The sequence below is a fragment of the Phalaenopsis equestris genome, unplaced genomic scaffold (assembly GCF_001263595.1).
Source record: "Phalaenopsis equestris unplaced genomic scaffold, ASM126359v1 Scaffold000427, whole genome shotgun sequence".
Taxonomy (NCBI): Eukaryota; Viridiplantae; Streptophyta; class Magnoliopsida; order Asparagales; family Orchidaceae; genus Phalaenopsis; species Phalaenopsis equestris.
Window position 1 is genome coordinate 253,455 of NW_018164868.1, and position 24,710 is coordinate 278,164.

The window sequence follows — 24,710 nt, forward strand, 5'->3', positions numbered from 1 at the left end:
TCTGACTGTAAATCGCTCCTGCAAGGATAGTTATCTTCTAAATAATTCATCTCTCCTGCTCGCTGTTCTCTTTTTGCAACCCTATATCACTGTTGCCACTCTTCTGCACCACCTCTTGTCATTGCTGCCCTTTCCTACATATCCTCCTTTTGCCGCAATTAACCCAACACCCCTTCATATGTACTGCAGTGCCTCCAATTCCTAGCTTAGCCTGCCAGTTGTATCAAAAACCCCCGCTTCTCTATGTGCTGCTGCTGTATCTTAACTTAGACTTGTCTGCTCTTGCTGCAGTTCCCAGTCTTGTCTGCCAGTTGTGCCTCAAATGCCTCAAACCCACCCTACCTTCCAATTGTCGTTGGGGAAGATTGCCATCAACTATGATTATGAGAGTCGAAGTGGAGAAAGGGAAAGTTTGAAGATGAAGTGGTAGATGCAATACTAGTTCCTACCGGCTTACTATAAATAGAATATTTAGATCCTAGCTTCAGAAGTGGAGAGACTACATCATCGAGTGACCACTTTATCTTATAGGCAGAGTTCAACCTCTGGACCTTACAACTAGAATACACTCAAGAGAACACCCAAAACGACTTCGTAAGAGGAAAAGCTGATTCAAAGCCGAGGCACCAAAGAGGGTGACAGGCTTCCAGCTGCGGAGGTAATGATTCGCGTAGTTCCAACTGAGCCCATGAGAGAGACTCCAACCAACTTCACGGTGAGTGTTCAAGACAGCCTTGAGTTCAAGGAACTGACATTAGATGTATGATAATCTCAGATAAAAAAATTTTAGACCATTCAGATCTATAGACTTATTCTTAAGTTACCACTTATAAGGGAGGTCTAATACGTAAAAAAGTGGGCCCTTTTGTTCCATATTAGAAAGATTACATGGAGTTATTCAGATGTTAGATTCAGTTCCGCATGATACCCATCATTAGATGTCTAGACAGGAGGGTTGAAAACTAGCCTTGAAAGTTCTCTTAGGAGTTTGATGGGGAAGAAAATTCGTCAATGATCTCCAAGTTTTATCAATGTAGAAGAGGTCTCTCCTGAGTGTTTTCTAGTAAAATTGGTGCAGACTATCACGGATTTCATCCCAGAGTTGATTTCTCCTCACGTATTGGTTTATCAGCTGCATTCCACCGAGTACGAGAAGTGGAAGAATCAGGTTTCAGATTTAAGCGCTCAAGATTTATGTTGCATGAATCTACATCTATATGTAGCTCCAGTTTATGATGCGCCAAGAGAGGATGAATGTTTATTCTATCAAAACGTGCTGTGAAATGATAACACCTACATAATCGATCTGCTAGGGCGTTACAGTATCTCTATTACCTTCAACGTGACAGACTTGGCTCTATGCTACAAAGAACCAAAAGCTTCAACGAATGAAATCGAAGCTCCTTGAATCTTGAGAAGTCCAACATGTGAGTGTCATCCAGTAGGTAGGCTGGACCAGTTGGATCGACCAACCTTTTAATGAAGCATGATATGCCACCCTTTCTTCCTCCCCCCTATTTTACTTGGCATAAAATTTGTGCTACTTTTAGGGCTACAATTTTTGGTTGCGTTTTTTGTTTGGACAACTGTTGACATCCTCTTTTCCTTCATAGTACTGTGATGAGAAAGTGCCCCGGGTTTTTTGTTTGGACAACTGTTGACATCCTCTTTTCTCTCATAGTACCGTAACTCGTTCGAGGTGGTGATCTTCTCCAAGGGTTTGAGAGGTGCTACGATTGTAACTTGCTCCCGTGGGGATAGTTATACCCTACGTACTCTATTTCACCGGCTCATTATTCCCTCCATGTAGCCCTATATCACTGCTACTGCTCTCCTGCACCACCTCGTCTCTGCCAACCCGTCCTACACATCTTTTTGATGTCGCAACTCACCCAACACCGCTTCATAATTACTGTCGTGCCTCCAAATCCTAGCCTGTCTGCTAGCTATTCTGCCGTTGCCGCAGTTTTCAGCCCTACATGCCCCCTGTGCTGCAAACTCACCCTACCTACCTGCTGCCGTCTCACTCTCTTTCCCAACCTCTTGTTGTGATTGCCGCCTCTCACCAGTCAACCTACTTGCTGCCCAGTCGCCATTCGTCATCCTTGTTCTCATGCTAGGTTGTCGTTTGTCTTAATTTTTTTTTTGAAAAGTCCTCGTTATAACTTTTTGAATTTCAACAATAAAATTTGTATTTTCAATTTGATTTGAGTTAACTCCATTGTCAGTGCTTTGTGGGATAAATTGCTTAACACAAATTGTAATATATAAGAGAAAAAAAATAATGTCGTTCTAATCATTATTCATATACATAATTAGCTCATTGCAATAAATCCTATATCAAGGCATGCTTTGATAATTTGAATTAGGATACGTTCATATTATAAAGATAATTATTATGTGTCCAATCCAGTAAATAGTCTTACTTTTGTATTTATATTCCTATTTTTTCCATTCATAATCTTTTAAGTTTCATATATTAGCTGTCTATTTTTTAATTTATTTATAATTTATATAATTATTATCTAGACTGTTGGCATATCACAATCATTGATTAGTTTTACATCCGCTAACATAGCATATATTTAATGATCTTCTCATGATTCTTGGACTGCTATAATCTACAATTATTGAGAGCAGGAAGCTTTTTTAGCCCTTCAGTAGTCTTATATTGTGAGTATTGACTATTCCTGCACGTACCCTCATATTCTATTGACCTATTCTACAGTCTGATCATAAATTAACAACAATAAATAAGCATTTGAAATATACCTGACATTGTTATGCGTATGCTCGTTGCTCCCTTTTTATTCCACTTATTTACTCACGACAGGTTTATGGGAAATTTTAATGAAATGAAATGCTTTCTAGGTAAAAGAAATACTTATATTCCTAAACCTAATATTCTCTTCAAGTAAAAACTATCACAACCATCTAATGTCTTCATTAGTCCTTGCAATGTGACGTAGAGTGAAAAATTATTACATTACAATTGTATGTATACAATGAAATTAGTATTAATAAATAGTAATATATATATATATATATATATCCATGTTGAACCCTAGCAACTCTTATTGCATGAGATCATTTCCTTTTCTCACATTTCTTCTCCGGCGTTGTCTCTCCGTCCTCTCCGTCGTTGTCGGCTCGCTCTACTTCAACGTCAAATGCGGCTCGTTCGAAGCTGACAGAGTTTTCATCTGCTGCGTCTTCTTTGTTCGATTTTGACGCTGACAGGTTCGCACGTTTCACACGTCTTCTTCGGTTCTTGTCTTCTGCGCTGCATTTTGCGGCTTCGCCCATACCTTCTTCGGCTCGTCATTCTTGCCCTCTAACTGACTTGGCAGAGCTTCTAATTACTGTGATGGAGCTTTCTTCTTCGGTTGAACTTGACAAAGCCTCCTTTGCCCACGTGGTGGGTAATCTTCAGGTGTAGACGGGTTGTTTTCCTTTAAAGCTATAAGGAATATCGTGATGGTACAAATGACTGCCCATTTATTAAGAATGCAAGCAGGAAAAGTGGGAAAACAACACTCTTTTTCTCGGAGTTAGAAGTTTCAACCTTGACTGTCAAATTCAGGTTTGCTCTTCTTGAAATATTTTAGTGGGGGCACCCACCTATGGACATTATTGGGAAAATTTTTGATGATTTTAAATTAGCAAGAAAGTGGAAAGTGGGACTCATGGATGAGAGACATTTATTGATTCAAACAACCATGGCTGAAGGCTATACTCGAATTTTCTCAAAAAAATATCTTAGTATTGCTGGTAAATCAATGAAGCTACTCAAGTGATCTCCTGATTTTGACCCTAATCATGAACCTCCTATTGTACTGGTATGGTTCAGTCTACCAAATCTCAAGTTGCACTTTTTTCATCATTGGGCTCTTTAATCTATTGAGGCCATATTTGGGGACCCTATGAAGCTAGATCTACCGACTTTCAACTTAATAAGAACTTTTGTGGCCAGAATACTTGTGGAAAAATATATTACTTTACCCGATGTTATTGAAGCCTGGTTGGGCACAACTCATAATGGATATTGACAACAAATCGTCATGGAGTATAGACCACCTTATTGTTCTCATTGTAAGATGTTTTAGCATACACTTGATAAATGTGATAAGTTTCATCCTAATTTAAAATCTGAAGATTAAGTGAATAAGGATAGATTTAATCCCACTATTCTGGACATATCTGTTTCATCTGGAGAGAAAGCTACCACATGACAGGTTTTAGATATCGCTAAAGATTACCCACCTACCATCCCTGCTGTGAAGGTGCAAACCGATCCTCTACCCAACATCTCAGTTTCTGATTAAGAACACTATACTGCAGGTACATATCCAAAAGTGCTTGTACCACTCACTGTTATTGAAGAAGACTCACTTACATGCAACGACACACGAGAGCTCCTTTGATTCAATCAAAGATTACCTGGTACAACAAGTAGTTATTTGTAATGTTCAACATCCTCCACATGTCGGACACACTTTAGACCAATCCACTGATCAGGCAAACCAATCTTCGGATGAGGAATGACAGGTCTATTCCAGGAGAAACAAGAAGACTGGAGGCCGCTCGAGCGTGGGAACTCATTGGATGATGCTTTGGTCACCACGAACAATCTTCAGATGAGGAATGACAGGTCTATTCCAAGAGGAAGAAGACTGGAGGCCGACTCGAGCTGGGAAACTTATTGGATGATACTTTGGTCACTACTGACAATGACACTCATCTTATCAATTTATTAGCTGACTTTTTTTCTATAATTAGAGGCAAGGACAAAACAAAATTGGGTCGCTCTCTCGCTACCTGATACTACACTTTTTTGGCATTTTTTGTTTTTTTTCTTTAGGTCTTGTAATTTTCTGTATTTTCTTTTTTTGGAACCATTTGTATGTGTTAGTTATCGTGGGGAAGGGTGCCATGTTTGGGCTCTTCCACACATTCTATATGTATCTTTATTTCTTTTTAATATATTAGTCTTTAAGCTTTCTCAATATATATATAAATTCCAAGGGCTAATATATGAGGAGTGGTACAAAATACGTTGGATGAGTGGGCCTAAGCAAGAAACCAAAGCACCCGACATATAACACACACCAAAATTTTCAAAAAAGTACATGTTTACCCAAAACCATAATACCTTAATCTCTGCGCCAATATCTCTAGACAAAGCAAAATTCACAAGTTCTTTGGAAGTAATAGTTGGATGAGTGAGAGCTAAAAATGCCAAACATATGGAGAAAATAGTTGTTGAGATCTTCAAACTCTAATAGGGAGTCTTTTTCCTACGCAAAATTCGCATTTCGTTTTAGTTGGGTCAGCCCCCAAATGCATGTGTAGGCTGGCCAAAAGACGACGACGCAAAACCAAAACAGATGGAAGATAAACTTGTTGCACCAAGGACTGGAAGAAAGGGAGAATGAAAAGCTGGAGTAATTGATCTACCAAGAATGTACCCGTGAAAACTCTTTCCACAGATAATATGAACTTGAGTGCTATCCAATGTACTTACTTCTTAGCTCTGGTTCTAGGTAGGGAGTTTGCTAACAAATGGTTTTCTGCCATTACCCGAAGCAACCAAGGTATTGTCCATTAAGTTCCTAATTTTTAGTAGGCCTTTGTTCTTCTTCTTCCTAGATGTGTAAACCTTTCAATCTTCATCGTAAGACTCGTTCCAAATATTGTCTGACAGGTACAGGCTATTGCACAATAGGTCTCCTTGTGCCTGATTGACATTAAAAACTAACATGTCGGACACACTTTAGACCAATCCACTGATCAAGCAAACCAATCTTTGGATGAGAAATGACAGGTCTATTATAGGAGAAAGAAGAAGACTGGAGGCCGACTCGAGCTTGGGAACTCATTGGATGATGCTTTGGTCACCACAAACAATCTTCGGATGAGGAATGACAGGTCTATTCCAGGAGAAACAAGAAGACTGGAGGCCGCTCGAGCGTGGGAACTCATTGGATGATGCTTTGGTCACCACGAACAATCTTCAGATGAGGAATGACAGGTCTATTCCAAGAGGAAGAAGACTGGAGGCCGACTCGAGCTGGGAAACTTATTGGATGATACTTTGGTCACTACTGACAATGACACTCATCTTATCAATTTATTAGCTGACTTTTTTTCTATAATTAGAGGCAAGGACAAAACAAAATTGGGTCGCTCTCTCGCTACCTGATACTACACTTTTTTGGCATTTTTTGTTTTTTTTCTTTAGGTCTTGTAATTTTCTGTATTTTCTTTTTTTGGAACCATTTGTATGTGTTAGTTATCGTGGGGAAGGGTGCCATGTTTGGGCTCTTCCACACATTCTATATGTATCGTTATTTCTTTTTAATATATTAGTCTTTGAGCTTTCTCAATATATATATAAATTCCAAGGGCTAATATATTAGGAGTGGTACAAAATAGGTTGGATGAGTGGGCCTAAGCAAGAAACCAAAGCGCCCGACTACATGTTTACCCAAAACCATAATACCTTAATCTCTGCGCCAATATCTCTAGACAAAGCAAAATTCACAAGTTCTTTGGAAGTAATAGTTGGATGAGTGAGAGCTAAAAATGCCAAACATATGGAGAAAATAGTTGTTGAGATCTTCAAACTCTAATAGGGAGTCTTTTTCCTACGCAAAATTCGCATTTCGTTTTAGTTGGGTCACCCCCCAAATGCATGTGTAGGCTGGCCAAAAGACGACGACGCAAAACCAAAGACTGGAAGAAAGGGAGAATGAAAAGCTGTAGTAATTGATCTACCAAGAATGTACCCGTGAAAACTCTTTCCACAGATAATATGAACTTGAGTGCTATCCAATGTACTTACTTCTTAGCTCTGGTTCTAGGTAGGGAGTTTGCTAACAAATGGTTTTCTGCCATTACCCGAAGCAACCAAGGTATTGTCCATTAAGTTCCTAATTTTTAGTAGGCCTTTGTTCTTCTTCTTCCTAGATCTGTAAACCTTTCAATCGTCATCCTAAGACTCGTTCCAAATATTGTCTGGCAGGTGCAGGCTATTGCACAATAGGTCCCCTTGTGCCTGATTGACATTAAAAACTTGTTCAATCTGATTAGATGGTATGGCTACAGTAGAAAGCTCACCTAGGATAGACTTTTGAGCTTAAACCTATGGCAATGACTCCTCATCCACTACCAACTGAGGTTCCACAGAAGGTATAATGAGTGTGCAATCTCCCTCAAGGACAGTAGGAGCAGGGCTCAAAGGCTCCTCCACAGGTGGAGAGGTAGTCCCCACCGGGGTAATGAAACCAGACACCAACTCTTGTCTTGTGGTAATTTCCCTCCATAACTGTAGATGTGTCCAAAGTAGTGAGGTTGGGACGATCCTTATGCAGTTGAGCTTTAGGTTTTAAGTTAGGTTGGAGCCTGTGACATTTGTCAAAGGTATGCTTAAACATCTTACAATGGGTACCATAAAAGGGTTTGTTCGTGACAATTTGTTGTCAATATCTATTATGTGTTGTGCCAACTAAACTTTTGTAATATCAGGTAAAGTGATATCTCTTTCCACAAGTATCTGACAACATAAGACCTGGTTAGATTGAAGATGGTTAGATCTAGTTTCACAGGATTCCCAAGTATGACCCCAATAGAGTAGAGTACCTGATGATTAAAAAGATGCAGCTTATGACCAGATAAGCTAAACCATATTGATGCAGTGAGAGGTTTATGATTTAGGTCAAAGTCCAGAAACCACTTGAGCAACTTCATTGACTTTTCTACAATGTTAACGTATTTCTTAGAGAAAATCTGAGGGTAGTTTTCAGCCATGGTTAATTGAATCACCACATTCCTTCCATAAAAAAGTCTCACTTTCCACTTTCCCACTAGTTTGAGATATTCAAAACTCTTTCTGATAACTTCCATAATGGGGTGCCCCAATTGAAATTTTTCGATGAGAGCGAACTTGCATTTCTCAGCCAAGGTTGAAATTTCTAAATCCGATAAAAAGAGAGTTGTTTTTCCACTCTTCCTACTTGCCTACTTAACAAATGAAAAGTCACCTGTACAATCACGACATTCCTTATAACTTGACTGGAAGGCAACAACCGACTCCACCACATTACTCCACCACATTGTTCCTCAGCATGTGGGCGAAGGAAGCTTTGCTTGGTTCAACCCAAGGAGGGAGCACACCCATCAAGGCGGAGACGGTCCGATGAGAGCAGACAAACATGAAAATGCAGTAGGCGAAAGCGCGGAACACCGCAGCAGGGAGCGAACGACGAATCCAACACAGGGCGGCAAGGATCGGGGCAGAGGGCTATTCTGGTTCAAGCATCGACGATGGAAGGGAACATGTGAATCAGTGGAAGTTGCTGGAAATCATCTCTCAACGAGCAAAGGCGACGAGGACAAAGAAGGAGAAAACCACAGCAACAAACGAAGCACAACGAAGACGACTAAGGATGAAACAAATGAAGTCAAGGCACGAACCCCTTCTTCTTTGAGCGCGACGAAACGAGAATCAGCCGAGCGGACGTCCGTGTTCGCCATGGTCAAGGCACGAACCCCTTCTTCTTTGAGCGCGACGAAACGAGAATCAGCCGAGCAGACGTCCGAGTTCGCCATGAGGCGATACTCTAGCAGAGCCTTCCATCATTTATATATATATATTTGTGTGTGTGTATTATTTAATTATTTAATACACACCCGCATATGTACATACAAACATATAACCATGATTACATCCAAAATGAGCTTCTTTGTCCTCACAGGGTTTTAGTGAGCTCTTGTCATGTGCCTTCTTCTCACATGCCATTGGTCCGTGTCAAAAACCTAGCGAACTCTTGTTTAGGCATAATCTTTTTCTTACATGACATTGTTCCCGTCAATTAGCGCCCTATCTGAAATCATCTTTTTCCTCCCACACCATGAGTTCGCAATGAGTCTCTAATGAGCTCGTCACCAAATTTTAAATACTAATATTGTGATGCCAGCTTCAACAAGCCTCTTCGATCTCGATTTGAATAATATTTGATGCTGGTTTTAACAAGGTCTAATCTATGGTTTGTATTTGAACTATATTAAGCCAAAGTCGTTCACAACAGACTTGAATAAATTGTTTGTGTCGAAAATAATATGGTCATTTTGTCCAAAACATACTTTTTTTCCTGTTCCCTTGGGTAAGTTTTAATCTTATGTTTTTACATTTTTTAATTATTATATATTGTTGAACAAAAATCTCAACTCTTATACAGAAACCAAAATAAGAAAAAAAAAATATTGCTTCAATATTTTTCATTGTTAGTTATTGGCTCTTATTATTAAAATTCATGCGATTCACATCATTAATAGAAAGAGAAAAATGAAAATCATTGACTTCACTCTATAATCTTCCTGCATTTATTTTATTCTCTCTTTTAAAGTTATGGAAAATTTGGTCATTGATTTGTTGAATGCCGAGAATATTTTTGAAAATTATTCTAGAGATATATTTTAGAAAAAAATTATGGAATGAGAAGAATAATTCTTATTTGGTGCGAGGATGGACTGCCTATAAACACATACATGTAAAGCTTTCTTGTTGAAGCGAAATCAAAAACCAGTTTCTTCATCTTTTTTCTTCGAGTCTCATCTCTTTCAAACTGTTATCGTCTTTTTGATCACTACAGGTGCATCATCTCTTTAAACCATGATACTAAGTTGTCAACTAATAATTGTCTTGACCTATGCTGTCGTTGTTACTTTGTTTCAAACTTGAATTTTATGTAATTGTTTTCATTAATGCGATGATACTGCTTTCTGATTGTATGTTTTTGTTCTGCATGTTTGTCACATCCCGACCCGGGGTTTGGAGTTAACCAAAACGGGAACAGACGATTGAACATTGAAAATCAGTTCTTTGCTATTCTAGTTCTATTACTAAAAATTTAATATTTAAATAATACATGAAAGAGCCACTAAAGAAAATAATTAAAATAAATATGTTAAAATTTGTATATTTCTTGTTGTTGTTCTTACCTTCTATATACATTTGCTTCTCTTCTTTTCATCTTGCTTAAATGTTTAAAACATAAAAATAGTATTAAAACAACATTGTGAGTTATCTGAAAATAACTTCGGAGTAATCACACTACTAAACTATAGTAATTCAAGGAAAAAATTACAATATGTATGCATCTTTAAAAGTTGTATAATATGATGAAGTTTCATATTTATTTATAAAAAAATTGATACATGTTTATATGCAATATGATATATATATTTATAAGAAATTTGATACATGCTCATGTTTGTATCAATGATTTTTTCTAAATGAACATACTCAATCTTCTATAAACATTACTTTAAGTTTATATACACATTTGTTTCTACGAGGAGCACTCTCAACAAATCTAACACACCGTTGGCCTTTATTGCCGGCACAGCGGTTAGCGATTTATACATCGCAATTATCTATGATGGATAGACCTTTACGTGCCCTTGACCGATATTATCTCATCGACGCAGCGGTTAGCAATGTAAAAAATATAATTTTTTGGTGCCATAAGCTCTGGTCTACTTGCCTCTGACTGAGTTTATCTGGTCGGCACAACGGTTAGTGATGGAACCATCACAATTGTTTGGGGTGGTATAAAAATTCAAAGTGCGTGGGTACACTGGTGCCCCTTGCCTATACCATTAGAGATGGAATCCTTTTTTGAACATGAACATATAAGTATTCATATATAAGTTATTGCATTCTTCATCTATACATTATTTTGAGACATCTTTATGCATCTACTAAAATATATATTTATTATTCGGTGTAACTTTTCAACAAACATCACTTTCATATCATTCTTTTATTTATCTCATACATATCTTTTATTTATATCATATATATATTTCTTACATGCCTATCTTAAATGTCTATCTTACATCTAATGTCTATTTAAATATCATTCATCTCATGCGTATCTTTCACGCATGCACTTCTTTTTCTATTATGCTGATCATGCATATCCATCCTTTCAATTTGAAAAATCTGAAAAAACTAGAACACATATGAAGTTAAAAAAATAATCTGAAATAAAAAAAATTGCTTGTGTTTTGAAATGCAATTACTCACCTCTGTTGACATGCTAAACTCTTCATCTTCGATAGTTAGACAGAGATTGTGGTGAATTTTATGTTGAGTTTAATAACCTTAAAGACATAATATTAAAATTTAAAACTCAAATACTTTTTGTTAATCAAATTAATCTTCTTAACTTAGTCCTAATTTATCTGAAAGTCACAGGGTTCTTTGACAGTGAATGTCCACACTCGCCTCGAGTCTGCTGCCCCGATAAATAACCTAGAATCCACAGTTAACTTTATATTTAAAGATATTTTAGTTAAAAAAAGTAATTTAATTGAAGAATATAACTTAAACAGCCTTGTCGGCAACCAGCTATTCTCCAAAGCGTCCAAATCTTCTTCTCCATTCTTCTTTGGTCGCTGAATTCTTGTTAGAGTACCTCACGGAGCTTGCAAACCACATTCGACACTTTCAGCATAAGATTGGCGCCTCCGACAACTACTTGAAGCGAAAAAGGCATGAAAAGCGAGGCAAAAGTCAAAATTGAAGGGTGAGAAAGAAATTGAAGCTTAAAATGACAAGAGAGAGGAATTGGTACCCTTGGATTTCACTCCGGAACCCTGAATAGTAAGTTGCACCAAACTAGGTGCCATCGGTTCGTCTGCGACCCGCGGTTACTTTCACCCTTGCACTGTAGCCAGGGTCGTTGCCCCAAAGTGCCGTGCACGAACCGAACAGGGAGAGAGGAGGTTTGGAGAGGAAAATAGGGATAGAGAAAAATTTTTTTTGCTTGCTTCTGCCCTATTCAACGAACGAAGGAATAAAAGGCGAAGGAATCTCGTTTGGCCACAGTGAAAGCTGCGAATTAACGACGATTAGTAATTATTTTACCTTAATTAATTTAATATAACTTATAATTCTAAATTTTATATCTTTCATTCTATTCATAATTAACATATAGTGCTTTATATTAAATTGCTCGGTTTAACACGTAAAATGTTATAAAATTGTTTGGACTTAAATCTGAGGGTTGCAAAATTGTGGTACAATTTAAGTCGCCAAAAATTTTCTCCGTTTTCGCCAAAAATTATGTACAATTTAAGTCGCCAAAAATTTTCTCCGTTTTCTCAAAAATTGATTATTACAATGTCAGCTTTTACGTTTTCGCCAAAAATTATTCTCTCCAGTTTAATAGTTGAGCTTTTTTGTTCTTTCATTTCATTTTTTCTCTTCTGATTCTTTTTTTTTTTAATTTTTATTTGACAAGAAGGAATGGAGAAGAAAATAGTTGGCATAAATGGATCTGTAATAAAGAACTAGAAGATCAGGAAATAAATATATGAGTAAATGTAAAAGCAGATTGCTATTGCATAAATGGTGTCTGGTGTATCTTGTGGTTCTGGAATAAAAAACTAAGATGCTGAAAACAAAATAAGTGTCTGGACAACATAAAATTAGTTGGTTTCAAGTCTTAATATTCTCATGTTAGTGTAAAACTTAAGTAAAAAGAGTTCTCATATAAAAATGATTCCAAGAAGTTATGCTGCATGAAAGTTCAAAATATTATATCATTTATGACAGCTGAATGAAACCGAATGATGTGTTTGATTCGGCTAGTATGACTTACAACTAACAATTAATCAATCTCAGCCTTTTCTTTTGATGGTGGAATGGAGACCACTCTGATATCTGTTTTTTTTGTTATTATGTTTTAGTGGGAAGCAATCCTATGGCCTGCGTAATTCTCATTCAGTTCTTCTAGAGGTACCGTTCACAATTATTTACTACATTTTATTGATTATTTTTTGAAGTTTGTTGATACCAGAACTACGTGAAAATGGTTCAAAATTGGACATGAAAGTATTACTGTACCAACTGTAACATTACAGTTCTGAGGAAAGGCTTAAGTTTAACAGTTAATTGTTTGTCTTCATCTTCTTTAGCGGTATTGTTAACTGGTTTTTTTAGTATTTTGTGATTTACTATCTGGCTGTTTAGACTAATCATACATTTCATATGAGAATTTACTATATTTTCCTTATGGCAAATCATAATTATTTTTATGCTCCATCTCTTTTTTCCCTTCTTCCATCTTCAAGCAAAGAACTACCAATCAATATTGTTCTGGTAGCTAGACACGATCAAAATTCATTTCATCTTTTCCTTATATTCTGGAACACGACTAGTTTGTGGTTTTCGACATTGACTTTTGATTCATATGATGCTATAATATAGGGAAATAATGGAACTTAATAATCTTTATTGAACATAGTAAACCATGTTCTTGATGACTTGCTCATAACCTTTTTTTTTTTGTTGACAATGTAAGATTTGTTTAGGTGACGAATATCCATAATATTGGGAATTTTGCAGGCTGACCTATTGTTCATTCGGTTAAAAAGATTGTGTAAAACATCAATGACATTTTTAGCGTCATCATGTATCTACCATTTAAGTTGTTATACTTTTCAGAACAACCATCTTTAAATTTTTAATTGTCACCTTCTTTATTCTTCGTCTGTTAGAGATATCATTTTTTCCTTTATTGTTCACTCATTCATGTTGTGCGTCTTGTTTTGCACGTATAATTATATCCTTATGTTTCCGTTAATTATTATAAACACTTTTTATGTTCTTTATTATGATATTTTCATCACTGAACCACATTTTCATCCTTTCAGTCTGAGAAATTATTCATGCTATTTTAGTTAAATTGTCTTTGGTTTGTTTGTATACTTTTGAGAGAATTTGTGCCTTACCGTGCCTAAAAAATTTATTATGGCACTAGATATATGATGTTTCAATCGTTACTGAGCGGTTACCCTGTAAAATCCATTTATTAGTTCCCAAAATACTGCGTGCTGTTTGCATGAATTGGCAACACTGTGAGGGTGATGTGTAAATAGAATATAAGTATGTATATATACATACATTCATACATACATACATTAAACTCAGTGTTGTTAAATTCTTTAGACTTAATCATAAAAATAGTTGTTGCAGTATGGGGGAAATGATTTAGAATTCAGTGCAACGTTTTCTGCTGGGGATTATATGTCTATGGAATCTGATTTAGCTACGTCTATTTCTTGCACAACTATCTTGACATATCTTTACTTCTTTCATATCTTGTGAAGTGATTTTTTCCTTTTGTATCTGAAATATTCTGCTACTCTCCTCTTACAGACTATTATGGACCATGAGAACATCACGATTGAAAAGCATTCTATTATGGAAAATAAGAACTAAAATTTAAATTTTAGTGAAACTAGAGAACCAATAACAACGAGAAAAACAAATATTATTACTGAAATCAAATAGGAACTTACAACCAAATAAATGGAAATATGAATTTGCAATATACTGGTAATGAAATACGCGACTAGTGCGAATGTAAGGTGGAAAGGCAGTGGCATGATGTGGGATGGCGGGGAAACAATAGTTGCTTTGTCCTGGCCACAGCAAGCAGGAAGGGGCGGCTGAACGGCAGCGGAAAACAGTGGAAGACAGCGGCAACTTGCTGTCCCAGGGCAGCAGCAAGTAGGAATGGTGGTTGGAACAATGGCCAGGGTAGTGAGGCTGTTTGGGGGCATTTAGGACAGCAGCAAGGTTGCCGGAAATACGGCTCTGCACGGTACAAACTGCAGCATGGCGGTGGTAGCAAGGGAGGGTTGGTTGGAAGCGATGTGGGGAGAACATAGAAGGGAAGAGCAGCTTGGAAGGGGAAAACTGCAAAGAAAGCAGCGAGGACAGCTGTTCTGCGGCTGTAGCAAGGCCGGGCAATAGTGAGCGATGCCGGAAGGATGGGGAAGGGTGGGGGAAGGATAATCACTATCTTGGGAGTGAGATATAGTTGGAGCACCACTCGACACTTGGATTCAACTCTTGATAGGAAAACAGAGATGCCGATGATAGTCCCAAACAAACACTTGACAAAGAAGTCCCCTAAAACACAACGAAAGTAACATAAATAATTCTAGGGTAAATAGGAGTGGACCCAACTCACAATAGGATTGAATTTCTTTCATGGAAGGACTAGTCAATCCCTCCTCTGATTGGACGGAATTGGTCTAGACACAACAATTGCCGTGCCAAGGGCACCACATCGGACACCCCACATGTATACCCAATTTTGTTAAACTAGGTAACATTTTTGACAATTTAAAATAGATCTAAATTTCTGCATTCAGCAAAATTTAACCAAAATATTTTTATAAAATTCTACACTTTGAATCAATCAATTTGATATATAGCACTATATGTGATGACGCGGGGCTCGGGAGAGGACCGGCTGGTCCTCAAGGAAAGGTGGCTACCACCACTCCTTCCTCTTCCCTCCTTTCCTTTTTCCCTCTTTTCCCTTTTTCCTCCTTTCTTTTTTCCTTTCTTTCTTTCTTTTGTTATAGCATTTTTCTATTTCAAGTCTTTTTGTAAAATCTCATATCCTGATTAAATTTTTTTCTCCCTTCTTATTTAAAAATGTTTCTTATTTTAAATCCCTTTCTAAAATCTGAAAACGTGATTATATTTTATATTATTTTTATTACCTAAAATAAGTCCAGCCTCTTTTATAGATAGGGGGATGATGTGCTTAGAGTTGGGGGTCTTGTTTTTTATATCTGAACTCAGGTTTTAGCCTTGTTATTTTCCCTTTGAGGGTTGTATTTGACATCGAGGTAGTGCTCTGGCTGTTCCTCGTTCGAGGTGATAATCATCTCCACGTGTCCCGGTGGTGCTCTGAATGTGGCTTGAACCAATCAAAATATATATTTATTTTTCCACCCTTCCCGTTGTTGTAAACTTACCTCTCAGCAGGTCTTCACCTTGTTGTCATCCCGCAGAACTCCACTTCCGTCGCTGTTTTTTGCGTCGACATCTTTCCAGCGCACCATCCAGCTCTAGCTATACGGTTTTTACCAGCAGCCATCCTGCTCTTCTCAGCAGTCGTCTATCAACTAACAGGCCACCACTTTGCTGTCTTCCTGCAAGATTCATCTCTTGTTGTTGTTCTTCGCATCAACCCCTTCCAATGCACCATCCAACTCTTCCCAAATACCTCCTACCTCCCAACAGACTTCCAGCTTGCTGTCATCCAACAGAACTCTTCTTCCGTCGTTGTCCTTTGCGTCGACATCCTTCCAGCGCACAATCCTGGTCTTCCCTGCAGCCATATGACTCTTTTCTGCAGTCGTCTTACTCTCCCTAGCAGCTGCATTCCACCCAGTAGACCATCACCTTGCCGTCTTCCAACAGGACTCCTCTCGCGTTGCTACTCTTTGCGTCAACCTCTTTCCTGTCAACGCTCCGGCCTTTATCACAGCCGCTAGCCTTGCACCACCACATAGACTCCCCCCTCGACAGCCCCCTCGACAAGTTTTTTGTGTCTTTATTATTATGGAGTTTTTGTATTTTTGCTTTGTGGGGCTATTTTCTTTTTCTTTTGAGCCTTTATTGTATCATCGTTTTAATTTAGTAATGATATTTGTCATCTTGCATTGTGGTTTAGGTCAATTCCGGTATCATTTGGTTTCAAAGCTAGCCTAACCCTGGTCTCATCCTATGGTTTCTAGTATCGGCTTCTACCCATTCCACCACACCAAATTTTTTTCTTTCGTTCGTTTATCTTTTATCTTCTTTTTTTGTTCCTTTTCTTTCTTTCCATAGATCCTAAACCGTCAAACATGCCACTAAGAAGAAATATGCTTGGGCTCACCCGAGAAGAGAGACTACGAGAACTCCGTTGCATCCAACAAAGAATTGCTGATATTGAAGAGATGACACAGGAAGAAGTTACCTTCGGCCAAGACCTTGAGAGTCGAAAGCCAGAGAGAGAAGAGGATCTGAATCCCTTCCATAGTGATAATTTCAACGATGAAGTGGAGATGAACTATCAGAATTATATGAAGATGCAGAAGAGGAATACAAAAGAATATGTAAATCACTCATAAGGATCCAATAAGAAGAATTTTAGGAATAATTCAGGTGGCGTTAGAAGAGGTATGACTCAGGGTATTGGAGTCACTTGTGCCAAATACGGAAGACAACATAAAGATGATTGCTTGATGGGCTTGCTATTGGTGTTGTCAGTCTAATCTTATAGCAAGATATTGTCCATCTCTTGGCTAGAAAAGCACTGAAGATCAGAAATTCGGTGGAGCTCCTTCACATATGTTTGCAGGTGGACAGAAAAAGATAGTCTATAGCTTCAACATCGACCCAAGGCAATCAAGACAATCTGTTCGACCTCGAGTATATTCTCTTACTCATAGTGAGCCTGAAGAACCTACTGCTGCTAATGGTGATGAGGTCTGATTAGTTTGGCGCTTTTTAGTATGTTTTCGTGTTCAATTAACTATGTGTTCAGAAATATATTTGTCACCTTGTATCAAATCTTTACTTTTATAATGATTATCCTTCATCTTAATTAATTACCCCAATTTCTATCGTAGAACTTTTAAATAGCTAGTGTAGACGTGTTAATGAGTAATAACTTGAGGTATGTTTATAAATTTCGAGGACGAAATTTTTGTAAGTGGGGAAGATTGTAATAGTCCTAGTTTAGTTACATAGGGGAGAAGAATTGAGGAAGAAACAAACAAACACAAGAAGAAATGAAGAAGCGATGAAGTCGAAGTGAAGGGTCGGGCAGTTGAACAATAGCTGAGGAAGTGAGTGGAGGTCAGGATGTCAGAGAGGCAATTTCGTCTTTTTAAGTTGTTGACCGACTTAACTATTAGACGTGCAACATGTGAATGAAAGGAGAAAGACACAAAGTTAAGGGTAGAGCCGACGTCTCTGTTAAGAGAAAGAGGCGGCTTAGGTGACGAGCAGAGGATTGGAAGGAGGCGTCGTGTCGAGACCCTCTCATAAAGCGGAAGCCGAGTGGGGATTGAAGAAGAAGCTGGGGGGGGGATTAAAGGGAGAAAGAGTCGCGTGCAGCCTTCCATGGGATAGCATCGATCGAGGTAAGGTTTACATTAAAACATAATGATAATAATAATAATATATATATATATATATGTATATATATATGTATGTATGTATGTATGTATGTATGTATGTATGGGTCGCAATTGATTCTACCGCTGGAAGGAGAGGAATCGTCGACTCTCGCTCCATCTGTCTGCGTCTTCGTCGGCTTCGACGTCGCTGCCCACTGCGTTGTCGTCTCTCGATATCGCTACACCTGCTCGATATCGCTCCTCGCAGCTTCGTCGTCTGCGCCCATTTTTTCTGTTTCGGCGCTGCTATGCTTCTACGCCTGTTTCGGCTTCGGCGCTGCTGATTTTACACCCGCTCTGCACTTGGCAGTAGTTTAACAACAGCCTCTGACCTCTGATGACATTTCCTTCTTCTATGGTGGAGCCGGACAAAGTCTTCTTTGCCCACGTAGTGGGTAACCCTCAAGTGCAGTCCGTAGTGGGATTCCCCTCAAATTATAAGGAATCGCGTGAGGGCACTGATGATTGTCCTTTTATTAAAAAGGGGAGCAGAAAAGGTGGAAAAGAATCAATCTTTTTCTCTGAATAAAAAATTTCTATGACGGAAAAATTCAAGTTTACTCTTATTGGAAAATTTCAGTGGGGACACCCTCCTATGGATATTATCAGAAAAAATGTTGATGGTCTTAATCTAGCAGACAAGTGGAAAGTGAGACTCATGGATAAGAGGCATGTGTTGATCCAACTAACAGTGACTGAAGACTACACCAGGATTTTCTTCAAGAAATATCTTAATATCGAAGGCAAATCAATGAAGTTACTCAAGTTGTCTCCTTATTTCGACCCAAATCATGAAACTCCCAATGTACCGACATGGTTTAGTTTATCTGGTCTCAAGCTGCATTTTTTTCACCATCAGGTTCTCTATTCTATGAGGCCATTCATGGGGATTTTCTGAAACTAGATCTGCCTACTTTCAACCTAACCAGACTCTCGGTGGCCAGAATACTTATGGAAAAGGGATATTACTTTACCTGATATTACTGAAGTTTGGCTGGGCACAACCCATAATGATTATTGGCAACAAATCATCATTGAACACAAACTTTCATATTGTACCCACTGTAAGATGTTTGGTCATATCCTTGCTAAATGCCACGAACGTCATCCTCATTTGAAATCTAAGGTTCAAGATGTGGACATTTTAGTTTCACCTGAGAAGGATACTACCAGACATGAGGTGTCTGTTGCCTTTGAGGATCCCCCAATGAAACTGTTGTTATTGCTACTGCAAGTGATGAGATGCCAACACCTACAAAATTCATACAAAACAATACTGATGGATTCTTACCTATAAATGATGGTGTTCAGATTGATAATCAAGATCGCCTCACAGCTCTACTTCTTCAAGAAGTATCCGGTGTAGCGGTAACTCATACTTCACATATTCCAGAACCTACTGTGCTACTGTTGATAATCCTTCTTCTTCAACTCTACACTTCCAGGAGGAAGAAGAAGAATGAAGATCTACTAGAATTCAGGAGTTTTATGGATGATACTTTGGTTACTACGGGTAATGGTCAGTACCTTACCAATCTGCTAGCTGGATCCTTACCGAGAACTAGAGCCAGAAGCATGACTAGATTGGGATGACCCACACTTTTTGAGCGCCTGGGTAGTTTTTTGAGTTTTTCTTTTATTTCTATATGTACCCATCTTTTATTTTTTTTGATGTGTGTTGTACAGTGTGGATTGGGAGTTTTGGCCCACCCATACAAATATATCTATATCTTTATCTTTAATATATTAGCCCTTGGGCTTTTTCAAATATATATATGTATATATATACATATATGTATATTATATATATACATATATGTATATATATACATATATGTATATATATACATATATGTATATATATACATATATGTATATATATACATATATGTATATATATACATATATGTATATATATACATATAAATATAATTTAAAAAGAGAAAAAATTTTTGATAAATTTTAGTGAGTTGGTACAAAGGTCCCACTCATAAGGTATACAAAAACACGGAAAAAGGGTCCAAAAGTACAAGTATACCCCAAAGCTTCAATACCCACCACTTGCAGAGCACACAATAAGGTCAACACAAGGGAGGCCAGTCGTGATGGGAGGGTTTTCCTCTCCCCCTCTCATGGGTTCTAGGAAAGGGGTTCAGCAACAGACTGTAATCCGAGCTTCCATCCTAGATGATCAAACTGTCATCTTGTGAGTATTGAAGGTGAGGGATTCCTTTTGTCTTCCTCCTATAGGTTTTCGGAACCTGCCAATCATCTTCCAAACTTTGTCGCTTGTCTTATCACCTTGATCTTGGCATTCTATTAGAACAGCTTGTCTTATCACCTTGATCTTGGCATTCTATTAGAGCAGGAGTACCTTCTTGAACAGTGATAAATGGTTCCAACTCAATTGGGTGATCATTTGTTACGGCCAACTGAGAGGAAATAAGAATCTCAGTAGGTTTGCTTATAGATGGGTTCCCAACAGGTTCACTGGGAGCAATAGCAGTTTGTGTAGAAATAGATTCAGTGTTAGGGGTGGCAGCAGCAATCAACTCATCAAACTGCTTGCCATTAGTAATAGGAGGTTCCAATAAAATGGCAGGACCTAAAGTTGCCTCATTGATGACACTGACAGAGATAACATGTTTAGGGATGGATGGTTCATTTGCATGTTGTTCAGTCATAGGATTATTTGTATCTAGATGTAATGAACTATTGGGTTTCAATCTTGGCTGTAATCTTAAGCATTCATCATGTGATCAAATATGTTACACTGATTACAATATTAAGGCCTTTTTTCTATAATGATTTGTTGCCAGTAACCATTTTTAGAAGTGTCAAACCAGATTTTTTCTACATCTGGAAGTGTAATTTCTCTCTCTTCTAAGATCCTTGTAGCAGAAGACCTTTAAAATTTAAAGGTAGAAATGTCTAACTTCATTAGTTTTCCTAGAATAGCACCAATAGAATAAAAAACTTGATGGTTGAAGAAATGAAGCTTGACTCTAGGTAATTTGTATGATATGGACATAATGGGAGGCCCTTGACTTGGATCAAAGTCGAGAGACCATTCAAACAATTTCATATATTTGTCGTCAATTAAGATTGTTTCATTGAGAATATCCTTACATAATTTTTTTCTTTTCTCAGCTGTATCATAACATGTCTCCCATTAAAAAGACCCACTTTTCAACCCCCAAATAGTTTGAAATTTTCAAGAACTTGCCTGTTAGAATCCATCTTAGGGTGACCCAGTTGGAACTTTCCATTCAATCTAAATATATAATTTTCAGCAAGTGTTGAATCTTTATTGGCTAAAAATATTATTGATGGTTTGCCCCCTTTCTTTCCTGCTTTTTTTTAAGGAGTTACAATCTCTCTGCTTGCGAATGAATCATGGTACTTTTGAGGAAAAACCAAAGTTTCTCCAAGCTGGGATGGATCACTGCCTTCATCAACCAGAGCAACTTAAGAGGGTTTGCCCACGTTCGGAGTCGGTTCAATCACAACAGAAGGGGAGAGATCTATCATGAAATCAGTAATGAAATCCAAAAAACCCTTTTGTCTTGTTAAGACGATCGATTCGACTACAGGCTTGCTAGATTCGACATTTGTTTAACCTTCTAAATATGTACGAAAAACTTTCAAGGGTAGTTTAATGATTTTATCTGAGCTTTATTTAACCCGGATTGAACTAATTTTGGTAACATTGAGTTCTTCTTGTTGAGGCGGTCAGTTTAACTGTATGTTTGCTGAATTTAGAGTTTTGGATGATTTTTTATCGATGTTTGAATATTTCTTGCTCAAAAAGCCATCTCGAAATCTATGTCATGACTTGAGATTCGTGTCAAATGATGGAGATTTGCTAAAGATGTACTAGTTTCCCCATTATTTTCTGGCGAGATCAAATTCGTTGTCTGAAAATATCCAAATCTATAGCTTTATATATATATATATATATATTGAAAAAAAGCCCTAGAACAATTGTATTAAAAATGAAAAGATACCGATAGTTTGTATTGGTGGGCCTAAAAGAAGGCTCAACCCACACGATACAACACAAAATCTCAATAAAGAAGAGTTACATATACAATCAAAATAATTAAAAACCACCAAATGTACGCAAAAAGTTAGGGACGAGTCAGTTTAATCCTGCCTCTGCCTCGAGTTTTCGGAAGGAATCTAGCTAACAAATTGGTGAAATGCGTACCATTACCCGAAGTAATCAAAATATCATCCATCAGATTCCTGAGCTCAAGTAGATCTCCATTATTCTTCTTCCTTCTAGTTATGTAAACCTATCATTTTTCATCCAAGAATGGACTCATTTGATCAGTGGATTAGTTCAAAGGTGGTCGGATAGGTGTAGGTTGTTGCACATCATGAACCCCATGTGCCTGAGTAACATTAACACCTTGCTCGACTTGATGAGGTTGTAGAGAAGCAGTAGCAATATTGCCACCCGTAAAATCAGTGATCGGTTCTAGGTCAGATGAAGTCTGAAATGTCTCATTCGCCCCCACGAAAGGGGGTTCCAAAGATGGGGAAACTATAGCTTTATGTGTAGGCTGAATGACTGAGATATTACTTGCGATGATAGTGACATCTTCGGGTGTATCCTTTTGAAGATCAATACTGTCGATAAATTGGAGCATATTAGGAGGGGAAATCACCACCTCTAGTAGAGTACTTTGGTTTCTTGGTCTGAGGTAGGGGTGTAGATGATGACATTGAGAACTGGAGTGGCTAAACATGGGATAGTTTGAACAATAGGAAGGGAAATGCTCAATCATAACCTTTTGCCAATATTCATGGTGTTGTGTGTCTAACCAAATTTCCCCAGAAGAGATTGAAGTGATGTCCCTTTCAACGAGTACTCTGGCTTCAGATGGACGAGAAATGTTAAAAGTAGGAATGTCCGTTTTGAGTGACTTACCATAAGTTGAGGCAATGAAGTAGAACACTTTTTGAGTAAAATAATGAAATTTCAGTCCAGGGAAGCGAATCCAAACCAGAATGATTAATGACCATTTCAAAATCTTCATTGCTCCGTTATCAATTCAGATTACTCTTCTAGCAAATAATCTCGTATAATTCCATCAAGAACTCCAATTTTCCACTCAAGTTCCCCCCCCCCACCAGGAGCCATAAGATTAAATTCCTTACGAATAAGCTCCATTTTAGGATAGCCATAAAGAAATTTTCCGACCGAATTCAGACAAGAGGAGAAAACAAGTTGATTACATTCAACTTCTGTAAAAAAGATGACAAACTTTCCATTCTTCTGACCAAATTTTTTGATGTCCTCTGCCAACTCAAACGAAAGAGGGAAAGAACATGATTTTGGAGTACTTGAAGTGTAGGCACCCTCAAGGGAGGCAGCGTACGTTCTGTCTGAAACCATTAGCAATAGAAGCTATGCGGTGATAAGAATAGTGAAATTGCAGTAGAGAGACTGAAAAAACCGAAGGAGACCCTTCAAAGGTTGAGAGAAGACCAATATATATATGAAAGTGCAAAGTTGGACTCATGAATGAGAGACATGTTTTGATTCAGTTAACTGTGCTTGAAGACTACACTCGTATTTTCTCCAAAAAAATATTTTAACATTGCTGGTAAACTAATGAAACTACTCAAGTGGTCTCCTGATTTTGACACAAATCATGAACCTCCTACTGTACCAGTATGGTTGAGTCTACCTAGTTTCAAGCTGCACTTTTTTAATCATCAGGTTCTCTACTTTATTGGTGCCATACTTGAGGACCATATGAAGTTAGATCTACCCACTTTTAATCTTACCAGATCTTCTGTGGCCAGAATATTTGTGGAAAGAGATTACTTTGCCTGGTGCTGCTGTAGTCTAGTTGGGCACAATGCATAATGGATATTGGCAACAAATCGTCATGGAGCATAGACCTTCTTATTGTTGTCATTGTAAGATGTTTGTGCATACTCTTGAAAAATGTCATCAACTTAACCCTAATTTGAAATCTAAAGATCAAGTGAATAAGGATGGTTCTAAGGATATATCTATACCATATGGAGAAAAAACTACCACAGGACATATTTTGGTGTCTGATTCTATTGTCACTGCTGTTACTGTTACTGCGAGTGATGTGATGCTGACATCTTCAAACCCCATAGAAAACAATACTGATGAATTATTATCTACAAATGATAGTGTTCACACTGATAATCATGAGAGCCTCGTAGCTCCACTTCTTCAGGAAGTATCTGGTATAGAGGCTACTCAACTTCACATATGTTAGAACTTATTGTGGGTACTACGGTTGTTATTCCTTCTGCTTCAGCTCTACCACCCCATCAGACTGATTCTTCGGATGAGGAATGATAGGTCTATTCCCGGAGGAAGAAGAGGAATGGAGGCCCACTCCAACTCGGGAACACATTAGATGATACATTGGTTACTACTGACAATGACAATCATCTTACCAACTTATTAGCTCGCTTCTTCCTTAAAACTAGAGGCAGAGATAGAGCAAATTGGGTAGCTCTCTAGCCACCTGATACTATCTTTTTCGACACTGTTAGATTTATTTTTTTTTGTATCTTATATATTTTCTGTTTTTTTCTAGTTTTGAAACCTTTTGTAATTTTTTTTGTTGACAGAGTGTCATGCTTGGGCCCTTCCACACATTGTATCT

At 37.9% G+C, this 24,710-nt stretch overlaps 1 protein-coding gene across 1 annotated transcript in view; it reads left to right on the plus strand.

The window, feature by feature from the left end:
* Positions 1 to 24,710, plus strand: part of LOC110027366 (glycine--tRNA ligase, chloroplastic/mitochondrial 2) — a gene marked incomplete in the record, with an annotated part of 183,566 nt that overhangs the window by 90,084 nt on the left and 68,772 nt on the right. Inside the window, 1 exon segment of the mRNA XM_020728758.1 lies at positions 12,760 to 12,808. Within this exon segment, the coding sequence (XP_020584417.1) occupies positions 12,760 to 12,808 (49 nt within the window).